Source organism: Melanotaenia boesemani, chromosome 1 (genome assembly GCF_017639745.1).
Source record: "Melanotaenia boesemani isolate fMelBoe1 chromosome 1, fMelBoe1.pri, whole genome shotgun sequence".
Classification (NCBI taxonomy): Eukaryota; Metazoa; Chordata; class Actinopteri; order Atheriniformes; family Melanotaeniidae; genus Melanotaenia; species Melanotaenia boesemani.
The window spans coordinates 41,408,534-41,423,266 of record NC_055682.1 but is presented as its reverse complement, the minus strand read 5'-3'; the positions used below and the strand labels follow the sequence as shown (position 1 = coordinate 41,423,266).

At 41.1% G+C, this 14,733-nt stretch overlaps 1 protein-coding gene across 1 annotated transcript in view; it reads right to left on the bottom strand.

Moving 5' to 3' along the window:
• Positions 1–591: 591 nt before the first annotated feature.
• LOC121639748 (cell migration-inducing and hyaluronan-binding protein-like) overlaps positions 592–14,733 on the bottom strand; it is a 114,678-nt gene continuing 100,536 nt past the window's right edge. Inside the window, exons 24-29 of the mRNA XM_041985252.1 lie at positions 11,098–11,283; positions 8,196–8,400; positions 7,834–7,920; positions 7,551–7,708; positions 6,873–6,973; positions 592–3,210 (exon numbers count right to left, since the gene is read on the bottom strand). Of these exons, the coding sequence (XP_041841186.1) occupies positions 3,083–3,210; positions 6,873–6,973; positions 7,551–7,708; positions 7,834–7,920; positions 8,196–8,400; positions 11,098–11,283 (865 nt within the window). The 3' untranslated portion in view covers positions 592–3,082. The remainder of the gene's footprint in view (positions 3,211–6,872; positions 6,974–7,550; positions 7,709–7,833; positions 7,921–8,195; positions 8,401–11,097; positions 11,284–14,733) is intronic.

The following is a 14,733-nucleotide window of genomic DNA, read 5'->3' as shown; positions in this document are numbered from 1 at the left end:
CTCCCATGATGCTGATCTCTCTCCTTAGCAGCAGCAGTCTTATAACGGGCAGCTTCTTGTCAACAGTTGCCATGGTGACTCCAGGTGTCAGAGCTGCATTGATGATGGATTTTTTTGTGCTTCCTAGGTTCATGGGTAAAATACTCAAATCAGCTGATCTGGAAACAGAAACATTCAGACTACATTTACCTCAGACCAGACTAGTGGTTCTCAATCCTGGTCCTCGGGGACCACTTCCCTGCATGTTTTAGAGGTGTCCTTCTTTAACACACCTGACTCAAATGAATGGCTCGTTAGCAGGCTTGCAAAGAACTTGACAAGCAGTTCAATTAATCTGAATCAGGTGTGCTGGAGCTGGAAAGAGCTAAAACATGCAGGGCAGTGGTCCCTGAGGACCATGAGAAACACTGGACTGGACACTCAGTTGGTTGAACCTGATTTCTGGAGCGGGACCCTGGATTCACATCAAGTCCTGCACTGATGAGCATTGTGATTTTCTTCCTCTTCCTTCATACTGTCATTATATGTGATGATACTACAGACAGGTGGTAGATAAATATTATTTTGTTTTTGTCACATTAGAGACATGCAGACTCTTCAACACTTTTTATTTCTGTACAAAACGTCTTAAAGAAATTTAAAGTAATCACTTTACAGGCAGAAGTGAAATATACAACAGCTTCTTTATACACTTAACACGAGCCCACAAGGTGTGTGAGTGATACAGATGGTTTAACTGTATGAAGCTGTAATGGAGTGTGTTACTCTGTGGGCAATAAATAAAGTATAAAATACATATCATCACTTTGAGGGTTTTTATCAACCAAACATCACAACCTCTGAAAAAAGACCAGCTGTTTCGGCAGAGGCTGTCAATCATCTGCAGACCAGGACAAAGTTCACCTGGAAACTCTAACATTTAAAGAGCGCAGTCAGCGGAAAATCTGACATCGGTTTGGTTTGTTCCTGAACTGAACGGAAGGATCAGAAACAGTTCAGACCATTCTCTCTGAGCTGTGTTCACTGGATCATCAACAGCATGGAGATCTACACGAGCACAGCTTCCAACACAGCCAAGTAAATCATCATGATAGGGTTCAGTCCTAAATCTGATCATGAATCAATCGTCTCCACATTTTCATACTCTCATACATCTATTTAACAGATTTTGATCGTTATGAGTCAGAAAGGACCAACACTTCCAGAGGTTTAGAAAGGATGAATGAATATTTGATTTGATAATATTGGACCTAATAAAAAATGTATCTGCTTTAAAAGTTCTGGACTGCTTGACGTCTTCTTCCTCGTGTTCATGGCTGCAGACAATAAGATCCAGATGATGAAACTACAGACAAAAAACTGTTAACACGCTCTCTTCCACATTTCCAAAGCTGTATGTGTTGTGTTTTATTTTTATTAATCTATGAACATGGTCTCTATCTTATCCATGAACACTTCCAACTAAACTGTGTTTATAACACAAATAACCAGAAATGGTAAGTTTCCTCCTCCTGCTTTAAAGGATCCTACGATGGAGACCTGAACCAGCACATGAAAAAGTCTCTGAATCCTGGTTCTCTTCTGAAAGGCTCAGATCTTCCAACAGGACAATCAGCAGATGAAAAGCTAATGAACAGTTTACAGTGAGCCTGAATAGCTAACAAACAGATGAAGGACAACAGCTGAACAACTGATGATCAGCTGGCAATCCGCAAATGAACAGATGCCGATTAGTCTAATGAACAGCTGACGAACAGCTAATGAACCGGTAACGAACAGCTGACATTCAGCTGATACAAAGCAAGCAAACAGCTGATGAACAGCTGATGAAAAGCTAGCAAACCTCTAATGAACAGCTGATGGAATTTTGTTGTTTTCTTGTTACTCTGAAGAAAGTGTGAAAAGTGCATGTTTTTCCTGTGTGTGTGTTGTAAAACATGCACACATGTTTTTGTGTGTTTGCGCCGCTTAAGGATCTGAACTCCCGTTCAGACGTCTGAACAGGTATTTGTCTGGGTTTTCTTAACTCTCTGCGAGCTGCACCAACACATCTGTCACTGTGAACATGTGAGTGAGTAAAACACGAGCTGGTTATCAAAAGATGCTCATGTCAAGATGTCACAGAGTAAATCAACATCAATTCAAAATTCTTCCCCCATATTAAGCTCTTCGTGACCGAGCTCCTAACATGATGGTTTTCTAACACTAACCCAGCGATGTTATTGCATAAACTCAACCAAAAATTCACTGACATGTTTTGGTAAAGCTGCACTGTGTTTTTGACCAAATAAAACCTAGAAGAGAGAGAAAAAAACAGCTGGTCAGTCAGACATTTCCGAAAATCAGCTGTTAACTGACTCACCAGGAATGAGGTGAACTCATTAGAAGCTATGAGGTTGTTCATATATGTTTACATGGTGTCCAGAATGTTCTGATTTATTTAAAAAAAACTACACAAATATATTCTGCTCTTTCCTCTTCTTATAAAACTGAAGAATATTTGATTTTTTTATTTGTATTCGGAGACACAGCTGGCTGTCTGATGGAATGGGACGTAATGGGATGGGAAGGGATGGGATTTTATGGAATGTGATGGGAGATTATGGAATGTGATGTAATAGGATGGGATGTGATGGGAGATTATGGGATGTGATGTGATAGGATGTGATGGGATGGGACACGGTGTGATGGGAATAGATGTGATCTGATGGTATGTCATGAATAGGATGGGATGATGGGTTATAGTGACTGATCTTCATCACTGTTGACATGTGTTGGAGGACCTGCTCGGTGTGGAAGGCTGACTTGGGTTGATGACATCACATCACAGCAGTCACATGATCACATTAAAGTCAACTTTAGCTAATAATCTACTTGAACATTAAAATGTCAGATAATAATCAGACCCATCTTCCAAACGCTAATAGCTTCTTCTGAACCCACCACCGCCAGATTGGGTTCCTTCAGTTCTGGACCAATAGCTTAGAGCAGCTTGGTTCTGGTTCTGCTGGCAGTGTGCATGTGTGTGTTGTTTGGTATGTGTCAGTCTGGTTAGGTAGTATCCCTTCTGTTCTGCTGCCTTTCATAGCTTCATCTTGTGGACGACAGGGATGGGCAGGACCTGATGGATCTTGGCTCGGTCGCTGCTGACTTCCAGATTGATCCAGTCAGGGTGGAACGGGCCCTTGAAGCCCACAAAAGCCAGCTTATCTGCAGAGAGTAAGACATTTCAGAGGCAGACTGACTGGATGTTCTCCATCCACTTTGATAAAAATAAGAAAATCCAGATTTATGAAGATTTATTTGATGTTTTTGGTTCTATTTAACATCTAAACATCACTGTGAACCAGTTTTACATTCAACATAGTTTGTTGAATCTGTGGTTAATAATAAATCTTCAACAACGTGATACGTTAACAGCCAATAACGTAATAATTTGGGCCATTTAAATATAATAAAGACAATGGCATTATAATTTTGGCTATTTTTAATGCAATAAAGACAAGAAAGTTATAAATTCTGTTAAATATATGTTAAATATATTAAAGACAATATTGTAATAGTTTGCCAGTAATGTAATAAGTTAGTAGTTGGTTATTCTGTTTAACTTTAAAGAAAATAAAAAATAATGTAAAAAAAGCAGGTGACAATGTAATGAAAAATAAACAGGATTTATTGGAAATAAAAGATACTTTACAGCCTTTGTGCAGTATCCTCATCAAAAAGATATAGTGAATGGTATAGTTGTCATATTCATTCATCACAGATATGTACAATTCAGCATTCTCTTTCCCTTTAATTATGGCTCTGAGATCCAATTCTTGAATTATTTGTTGCATCTATATTGGATTACAATGTTGATGTTGGATGTTGCATTAACAAATAAAAATACCACATTTTTAAAGGGGCCTTATTATGCTATTTCAACTTTTCTGAGCTCTCTACAGTTATTGTGTTTTATCTTTTAATCACATAAATGCATGTTTGAGTTTTTCATTGTGTCTCAAGAAGTGCTTCTTCAGCTGAGAGGGGAAGCTACATTTGTTCAAATTCCCGAAGGAAACAACGGTTAGACAACAATGGATGGAGTATGTTTTTGGGAGCCAGCCAGAGTTTCACCAACGTTCGTATTTGTTACCAGCACTTCACCGAAGACTGCTGGGTGAACATGGGCCGGTACAACGAGGGATTAGTGACCAGGCTTTAGCTGAAACTCACAGTTACTTTACCTGATCGCTACCAGCAGGTAACACATATGTAAAGATGACCAGAAAAGTTAGCGATTACCAATGTAGATGAAAAAGCTACAAACACAGCAAACAGGCTAAAAAATCCAGCTGATTAGCCACATGAAACAATAGATGTAGAGAAAATAGAAATATAGCTAACTATAGTGTAACAATGCATGAAAATGTTAGCAAATAGCACCATTAGCTTATCTATTTCTTGGCAGCAGATGTTTTCCACCTCTGTTGGCATTGTAGTACATTTGCCACATGTATGTCTATTAACAGGGGAATGTACAAATATATGAGCCGAGTGAAGGACAGAGTCGTTCACTCTCGTTTTCGGGGTCTGATCCGGGCTCAGACATGTAGGCTTACGGCTGTATGTTTTGTGTTGACATTAGCTGTGTTCCAATTCAGGGTTTACGCGCTTTGAAGTGCAGATTTGTCGGCTACATACGTCACTGTGGTAAGAGCCAAGCACTGTCTCATTTTGAAGGAGCCTCCAAATCCACCCTATAAATCCACACTTCATTTGGCCTGAAACGAAGGCTGCTGGTGAAGCATCGTTCGCAGCCTCATCCCTCCCAGAATTCATTCTGCACAAGACGTTGGCAAATGAGCAGCACAGCTCTGAAGAGTACGTTTTTTGTTGTTGTTTTTTAACCACACTTTAGTAGAAACATGACAAAACCAAGTACATTAAAACATGTTTGTTAAAGCCCCAGGGTGTAAGAATTACTCCCATCTAGCGGTGAGACAATATAATGCAAGCAACCGAGTAGCGCTCTCTGGAAAGTCACCGTTTAAGGAAGAGGAAGCAGGGCAGTGGACCTGTCGGTGCTGCAAGAGGAAGATCCTGTGCTGTAACATTACTCTGTGTTTAATAACATGTATTTCAGCTGATTTATGAAGGGAGGTGGTGACGTATTGATTGGAAATAATAATTATCTGAGAGATATTTTGCGTTAGAATGCGTGTGGTTCTAGTAATTAAATCACAGCGATAAAAACTGGTATTACTTTGGTCTATTGTCTGACTAGAAGGAGGACAGCTACCCCCACTCCCATTGACAAATCAGCTGAAATAAATATAAAACATGAGGGAAAGCTCTCGGAAAATCAGAAAGAAGCGCACGGTCGCCTACTGGTATGACTTCTGTGAAGAGTAACAACTGAAAACTGTTGCAACGGAGCTTTTCTACTGTAGGCTAACTAACAAATTAGCCGTTTCCACCGTTTTATATAGCAAGTAACAGTAAATGATCAGACTTAAACGGGAGGATAAAGTGGTTGCTGGACTACCTGCCCTGTTTCTAACATGACACCAAAATAAACTTCACTGTTAGATTGAATTGACTCACCCATCCAGCAGAAAGCTGCAACCTCCATATCAGTTTTAAAGGCCCTCGCCTTCATCAGTTGCCTCCATCTGGTAAACGCTCCGCCGGTGTATACTCTCGTTTTCTCCCGATTATTATTTCATTTTCTTTTCTTGGCTATTTTTTCTTCCGTCTCAGGGGGCAAAGAGTACGGCTGGTCCTCCATTTCACTGTAAACTGGTAAGTCATCTTTGCCGTGTGTAAATAAGTTACACACTTACACACCCAGGGCTTTAAATATTGGCATTAAAATGACATAATTGATATTCGTGGATCTTTAAGGGGTTAATGAGGTGTCTACTGGCTGGAAAACAACAGCCTTTTTTTACATTATTACTCAGTCAGTGTTAACTTTCACAAAAGTGTCCTTAGATATGAAAACGTAGTCATTTCAGACGCTGAAGTGATTCAGCGTCATACATTGCTGCCATTTCACGAACAGTAAGCGCACTTCGAAGTGTGTAGACCCTGAATTGGGACACAGCTATTGTTTATTGAGTATTTATAAAATCTTTAATTTGTTTAAGAGTTCTGCTGGTGTTTCTATGGCGAAAACAGTGCTCGCTCCCTACAACTACTCCCGGCAGTTGACCAATCAGAGACAGTCCGCGTCAGGGGAAGGCGGGGCTTTAGGACGGAAGAGTCTCTTTCTGCTTGTTTCTGGCAGAGGCTGATCTGAGGGGATCGATATGAAATAAAAACGGTCATTTCTGAAAAATGCTAGGTGTCATTTCTCCCCTTGTGAACTCAAATATTAAAATAAATTAACTTGAAATTAGTATAATAGGGCCACTTTAAAAAGCATGTAGTTAAAACATTCAAACATTTCTCGAGGAAATTGTTAAAGGGGCGGCTGTAGCTCAGGTGGAAGAGCAGTCGTCTTTCGACCGGAAGGTAGGCAGATCGATTCCAGGCTTCCACTGACTACATGCCGAAGTGTCCTTGGGCAAGACACTTCGGCATGTAGCCTCCCGATGTGCCTATCGGGATGTGAATGTGTGTGTGAATGGGTGAATGTGATAAGTAGTGTAAAGCGCTTTGAGTGGCCAAACTGGCTGGAAAAGCGCTATATAAGTACAAATCCATTTACCATTTACCAAAATGATTGACCAGATTTAAAACTGGAACTAACTGGATTGGTGCTAAAATGTAACTTTACTTCAATATAAAAAGTAGAACATGAACTCAAATTTAGAAATTTAAATAGAAAAAAGTACATTGATGTTATAGCATTTTTGGTTATTACAAGAGAAATTATCATTCACCTCTGAGTTTGATGTTCCTGTTTGCACCAAGACTCTCCAGGACTCTGGTCCAGGATCCTCTGGTGACCAGTCGGCCTTTAGACGTGATGAGAACGATGGAGCTGCAGACAGAGAGCCGGTTCATCACATCCATCCGACAGTTAGCTGCATGTTTCTGCTAAACTTCCTACGTGTTCACTGAAGCAGGAGCTGGTCCTGTTGTGGTTCTTTGGTTCTGTGGTGGTTCTGTAGTGGTTCTGTGGTGGTTCTGTAGTGGTTCTGTGGTGGTTCTATGGTGGTTCTGTGGTGGTTCTGTAGTGGTTCTGTGGTGGTTCTATGGTGGTTCTGTGGTGGTTCTGTAGTGGTTCTGTGGTGGTTCTATGGTGGTTCTGTAGTGGTTCTGTGGTGGTTCTATGGTGGTTCTGTGGTGGTTCTGTAGTGGTTCTGTGGTGGTTCTGTAGTGGTTCTGTGGTGGTTCTGTGGTGGTTCTGTAGTGGTTCTGTGGTGGTTCTGTGGTGGTTCTATGGTGGTTCTATGGTGGTTCTGTGATGGTTCTGTGGTGGTTCTATGGTGGTTCTGTAGTGGTTCTATGGTGGTTCTATGGTGGTTCTGTGGTGGTTCTGTAGTGGTTCTATGGTGGTTCTGTGATGGTTCTATGGTGGTTCTGTGGTGGTTCTATGGTGAGGTGCAGATCCGTACCCGTCTCTCAGTCCTCTGACGTAGCTCTCTAACTGTGCAGGGATTCCCTGGAGGATGGCGTTCCTGAAGACTTTGCTCTCTAAAAATTTCCCATCATTCCCATCAATCACCGTCAGCTGCACCCCATCTTCTGACTGGTATAGCTTTCTGCCGTTCACCTGATAGAACGCAGGCAGCCAATCAGACTGGTTCCATGGTCATTACCTTGTTAATCAGGTTATTTTACTGATTCACTGATATTTTACAGAGCAGAGTGGGCTGAATGTGGCCTGATGAAGATTACCTCTGTGAAGGCAAAGTCCTCCTTAATGTGGAAGAAGCGAGTATTGTAGGACTCCAATCGGACCTCCAGGAAATGTTCTTGTGAGTTCTGAAGAGAAACCAGCAAAGAATGGAGCTGCATTATTAATCACAATAGAGACTTAAATGAATTAAACACCACTTTTACATCCATGAGAGTCAGATTTGCGGAACAGACAAAAGAGAAAGCACTTCTGTGGTGGGAAAGTAAAAAACCTCTGTTTTTGATGTTGGCCAATCCACATATTTTCAGAATGAAAAGCAAGTAAATGAGCAGATTTGAGATTCGGTTATTTCTGCTGTCTTTCCTCCTTAGAGCTGTCAGAGTTGAACATCTCTGCTCACCAGTCTGACGCTGGGAATCTTTCTTGGCATGGGAACGTCCACCACAGGCAGCTGGGCGTGTCTGGGGTAGGTCTGCAGCAGACAGTTGCTGGGTGGACTTCCGGCTGGGATGACGGCTGTGATCTTCACCCTCTCACAACCTTTGACAGAGCAGAAGGCGAATGGATCCCTGTCATGATGGGCCGTTACTTTCAGGAAGAGGAGGCTGCAGAACAGAAAAAAACACATGAGCCAGAATCTGCAGCCACAACAGGATAGATACTGCCTCTTTTCTCTGCTTGGTTCCTACAGATGTATTTCTGTAAATGTAGCTGTTTAAAAGCTTTTAATGTTTACACTTGTTATCCTCTAAAATCTGATTCTGTACACATGGGTTACATCTACAGGTTTTATATTCACAGAGTTCTGGAAACATCTTCTTTTTGCTTAGAAAACCGGCTCTGGGGGTGTTGCTGTCTGACAGGAATAGCTTTCTACATCACTAGGATCACTGGTGTGGTGGTTAGCACCGCAGCCTCACAGCAAGAAGATCGCTGGCTCGATCCTCAGCTGGGGGCAGGTTCGAACAAGGACCTTTCTGTAGAAAGTAGAGAAGTGAGGGAAGGATGGAGCGGGAGATCCACAGGTGGATTGGTGGAGTGTTGGCAGTGATGTGAAGTCTGCATCGATCTGTTGTGGTGAAGAAGGAGCTGAGCTGAAAGGCAAAAGCTTTCCATGTAGGTTCCTACCCTCACCGATGGTCACCAGCGGTGTAGTGACCAAAAGAACGAGATCAGGAATACAAGCAGCTGAAATGAGTTTCCTCCACAGGATGTCTGGACTCTTCCTTAGAGATAAGGTGAGAAGCTTGGTGATCCAGGTGGAGAGTAGAGCGGCTGAGATGGGCCATCTCAGCAGGTGGGGTCCTCCCCCTGAAAACCCATGGGCCTGGTGGCCTGTTTGCCCTTTGAATTAAGCGTCATGAATAAAAGACCAAGCCATGGTAACCAGAAAGGAACCCTGTCTCTATCTATCTGTATCTTTCTCCGTCCATCTCTTTAGACCAGCTTTCTCTTTCTCTGTCTCTCTTTAAACACCCTCGGCCTGTATGGACGGGGCTCAGTTGATCCCAGTTTTACTGTTAACCAACCAGAGGCAGTGGAGGTCGGGGTTCCTGAACCTGGGGAGGGTTAATAAGGTGTTAATTAGTTTTAATGAATACCATGTTCTTTTTCATTTAATTTCATGTTCAGTACGTGTATAGTTGTTTCTGTAGTTACATTGGCAACGACAGATTTATTGATTATTCAAGACAAAGTAGTGATATAAGTTTTTTTTAACTTTTATACCATAATGAGGCGGGAGAGCAGCGTCCTACCAGGTGGACTTTCTTTAGGGAGTCTGTATCAGACCTTTGAGACACAGCTAAGCTAAGCTTGAACGTTAGCCTGCCACCGAGCAGGCTGGTTCTGGTGCATCAGTTACCATGGTTACTCAGCGACATTCAAATAAGCCACGTTGATGGAACAGAACTCTGGATTAAATGAGCCAGACTTATCAAGGTAAACCCGGCTTTCCCTTCATCCAGCTTTGTGGAATTCCCCCAGATCTTACTTGTGCTGACTTTTGGACTTGGAATTCAGGAAGGTCCCGAAGGAGTGGTAACTATGGAAACATGCATATATGCATATTTTTAATAGATAATAGATAATGTGAAAGTATTTTTCACTCATCTCTGTCTTTACAGCAAATCATAAACAGCTGCTGTAAGCCATGAAAAAGCTGGTCAATGCACAGGTTTTCAGCTGTGGAAGAAGTTTTTATTAACTATCAAAAATCTCTGAGCACACTTTATAAAGATGGCAGCAGAGAAAAATCGTGGAGGCGTGAAATCCTCAGATCCAAAATTAAGGACTATAGGTGACACACACCAGATGCAGTTTATGGGAAACGTTTTGTTCACCTGCAGCATGATGATGATTCTAGTGCAGAATATTTGTCTATATTTTGCACTTGTATTTTTTTTTTTTTTGCAATTTGCAATTTGCAGTTATATTCAGCACTTTGTTCAGCAGTTGCTGTTGTAAATTGCTTTTATAAATAAAGCTGGCTTGGCTTGTCTAACGCGTCTAAATTTTAATTGAGTACACTTCTAAAATGCACTGACTACTGATGGGTTCGTAAAATGTCTAACACTACTAGAAATTGTGATCCACAGCTGTAACATATATTTCCCACCCCTCTAACACCAGTCAGAGGACTGTTTAGATGTAAGCTGTCACTGAACCAGAACATTTAGTTTTAAGGAAATCTTTTTTCTTTTTTTCAACAATGTTTTAACAATTTTATATATGTATAATATGAGAGTTCAAATGAAATGCAGAATCTCTTTTTATTGTGAATTGTCTTAAATGAAAGGGTCTATGTGGTTCTTGCTTTTGTCCAAAAGATGGAGCTATTTTTCAGCTAGTTTATCTGGCTATGCCCATTGGATGTCCAACCCCACCTACTATCAAGCCACGCCTTGTTCAGCAATCTGCATCCCGGTGTTATGGCCATAAATTCCAGGTAGATACCTCTACAAGCACCTGGATCTATAACTACTAACCAACGGGCCACGGTTCATTATTATTATTATTATTATTATTATCATTATTATTAATGATAATAATAATACATTTTCCAGAGCAGTTTTCCTCTGGGTTTAAATGAAGTATTTTTTACTTTCTTTTCTACTTGCTCTGTGAACCAGCAGTCACGCTTTCTTCATATGAACCACTTTTCACTCATGTAATGGCACATTTGACTGTTCACTGTTGATGCTGGGTGTATTTACACATGGGAAACTTATCTTTCCAACTTCTGACTGGAAATAAACTGGAAAAAGTGTGTGTGTGTGTGTGTGTGTGTGTGTGTCTCTGACCCGGTTTCCTCCTCCCAGTAGTAGTATCCTCTGGCCAGGCGTGAGTGTTTGAGCTTCTCCCTCTGAGTGGTCCTCATGAAGACGCCGGTCTTGTGGGTCTGCTTGGTGAGGCGGTTGTGGAGGTCAGAGATGACGGTGAAGTTGGTGCCGTGAGGGTAGCAGAGGCCCAAACTGATCCAGTCATTTCTGGCACCAAAACAGAAGAGCATGCTTAGAAGAATCAGCAAAATCGATAAAGAAATAATTAATGATTCTCAGCCGACTTCTTTAGAGGGCATTCGACCAAAAACAAACTGGTTCGGTGTCGGCAATAAATGTGAGGCATATCATTTCTTGTTTACACAACATTGCAGACCATGAATTGAATTATTTGATCAATAAAAATAAAACTAAGTTGTAAAGCAGTTCACTCTGGCTTTTGGTTTTATTTTAGTTTGAGTTAGAGTCAAACAAGTAATTAAGTTTGGTTTTAATTGAGCACCAGATGCAGTGTGTGTGTGTGTGCGTGTGTGTGTGTGTGTGTGTGTATACAGGAATAAAAATAACCACTCATTGAATTAAAAAGATTTTATTAGATTTTTTTTTTGTAGTCTCCATTATGGACACCATTCCCCCCATCATTGCAGTGCTGTTGTCCTCAGTCTTTCTCCCCGTCCTCCTGCAGTTTGTCCTCTGTCTTCTCCAGGTATTCCAGCAGCTCTGCATAAGAGTCTTGTTTACCTGTTTCAAAGCACAAACAAATGTTTGTGGTATCTACAACATGTCATTTTAGTACAAAACAGCTTTAATTAACAACTGCTTCCATGATAATCACTTTTATTACCTGGTCTGTTACACAGAGAAAAAGAGGATAAGACGACAACGGGACACCGGGGGAAGGTGAAGTAAACACAGCAAGTGTTGGTGTTTCCCTCAGTTTCTAGGGACTTTAACTCTGTTTATACCATTGTCTGGGTAAATACTCGAAGCTGATTGGCTGGAGGGTGTCCATTAAAAAGTGCTAATGGACGCCTATAAAAGAAGTTCCGGTCAAATAGCCTTGTTGTAAATTATTGTGCTGACTAAACGCTAGTTGGTAACCATGGCTACAGAAACTCAGAAGCCGGTCTGCAGTCATGCCAGATCATGTCTGTGACGGTGCATTGCTGTGAAAGCAGCTTGTAGTCTTATTGGGCTTCGTCAGTCCAGGAGAGACGAGAATGGAGCAACATTTTGTCGTCCTGCAACGTCCCAACCAGCAGCGGTCAGGGTCCACAAACGTTAAATCTCTGTCCTTCAAACGCCACTATGGACATGCCTGTATCTTTATGAAATATCACGATCAACGGCAACGTTGCATTTAAATTTAAATAGGTCGTCGCCTGTCTTTCTCTCTTGATTACCTTACTTGCTTGATACAGACTGAATGGTGGATAACTTTGTAAAAACGATTTAGGAAAGACTTACTTGATACACATTTAATGATCAGAGCGAATGGTGGATAATATTTCTTGCAATAAAAATGATTTAGGAAACCATCTGTGGATTTTCACATCATCCTCTGGACACACACAAGCTGTACAAGCTGCCCTCTGAAATGTTTGTGGTACGTAACATAACGTTAAGCAATCATCTCCCTTCCCTCCACGGATCAGGTCTAATACAACATCTGGCCGACCAAGCTGCTGGTTCTATGTTAGAGCGGGTTACCTAGGCAACGCGTCACAACAAAGTAGTCCACTCAGCTGCTTCTTGTGAATAACTTAGGATGGTGAAAAGCAACATTAACGTAATAATAATTGTTTTAATATTTATTTCCTTCGTAAGTGACCTTGGTATAAGCGGGATAATACCCTTCAAGGTGTCCATTCGCATCGGATGGTTCACGCCTCCACGTCATCTATTAATTTATGATAATGGACACCTCGTCTGGCATTATTATATAACATAAGAGTTGGCATGCATGGCCAAATGTTAGGGACAGTTTCTTTAATTACAGGACAACACAAGCCACGTGACACGTTTGCATGGCTATTGTTAGCATGGCTAACAGAAGAGACCAGTTTAAATGATTCACACTCGATCTATAATGTGTCTGTCTAGAAAGCTCCTACACTTACCGGATTCAGTGGCATTTACGGTTTCCACCGTGGATCGTGGATGAATGTAGCTCTGGTAGAGTTCACTGCCCCCGTGGGATTGGTTTGCCAGGCGATCTCCATGAACAGAATTTAGTCATTTAGCCCGCACTGTGATCAACCCTCCAAACTCCTCTTCGCTGAGAAAAAACTATAAGAGATATCAAAATAATTCTTTCTCCGTGAGTACCAGGAGGGTCTGAGGAACTAATAATTTATTTTACTGTAATGCAAAGAGAATTTGGTGAATTAAAAACACATGAGAGTTGAGAGAATGTCGGAGAAGAAGAGCTTTTGTAGAATGGGAGTTAATGGGAGAAAAAAGTCGACTCTGTGACACTTGGAGCTCTGTAGCTCAAAATCTGTACGTCCCAGCTAAAAATGAGCTATGCCCATTTGAAGCCAACATTGTAAGCTCTGTTTTGATATATAATTTGTGTCTGTAGAGTGAAAACTATGGGTGGGAGACACATTTGTTTGAACTTTGATCAAAAGAATTGTTTTAGAATGCGACTAGAGTGGAGATGGATTTTGGGAATTTTGTCATTTTTCCTAAAACGTAACCTGTGATTGTGTCAAAACTGTAAAAGATATGAAAATGAAGTACCGGAATTGGGTAGGAAGCTCCCAGGGAGCTTTTTTTTTTTTTTTTTTTTTTTCTTACCCCTACATGTTGGTTTTTCCTTTTTGTAAGGACATTGTAAGGATGTCATTTTTCATTTACCAAGGGTTACGGGGATTGAATGAGTTCACATTGGTTGCCTTTTGGGTTATTTCCACACATCCAGGGTTGTATGTTGTTGTTTTTTTCCTTGTTGTCTTTTATCTTTTGTGGTTATGCTGGAATGCATTGTCAGGTACCACGAACTCGGGAATTAAGGAATTAAGAGTGATGGTACGGAGGTCCTTTTCCAGACCATGTTGGAGCTCCAAATCTGTATATTATTGGTATGGGTGCTGTTGATTTACCTGGACCTGAGATAACATGGGTTAGCTGGAATGTGAGAGGGCTCAACCATACAATAAAACGTAACAAAATATTTTCACATCTTAACAAACTAAAGGGAGAGATAGTTTATCTACAAGAAACACACCTCCTAAATAAGGACCATAATAGGTTAAAAAGGTCAGGTTATACACAAATTTACCATTCTAATTTCAATGGCAAAGCTAGGGGCGTGGCCATTCTCCTACATAAAGACGTTCACTTTGAAGAAGTATCTATTATCAGGGACAAAAATGGACGCTTTGTTATTGCTCAAGGGACTTTATTTAACACTCCTGTTATAATGGTAAATATTTATGCCCCAAACTGGGATGACATGCAGTTTTTTAAGGATTTGTTTGCCCTTCTGCCAAATCTAGACTCACATAATATAATCATGGGTGGAGACTTTAATTGCGTTTTACACCCGTCGCTTGATCGTTCGAACCCCCACCAGGGCACAGGGACTACTAACAAATCATCTCAGTGTATTAACTCATTCATTCAGACCTATGGGGTGGTTGACCCATGGAG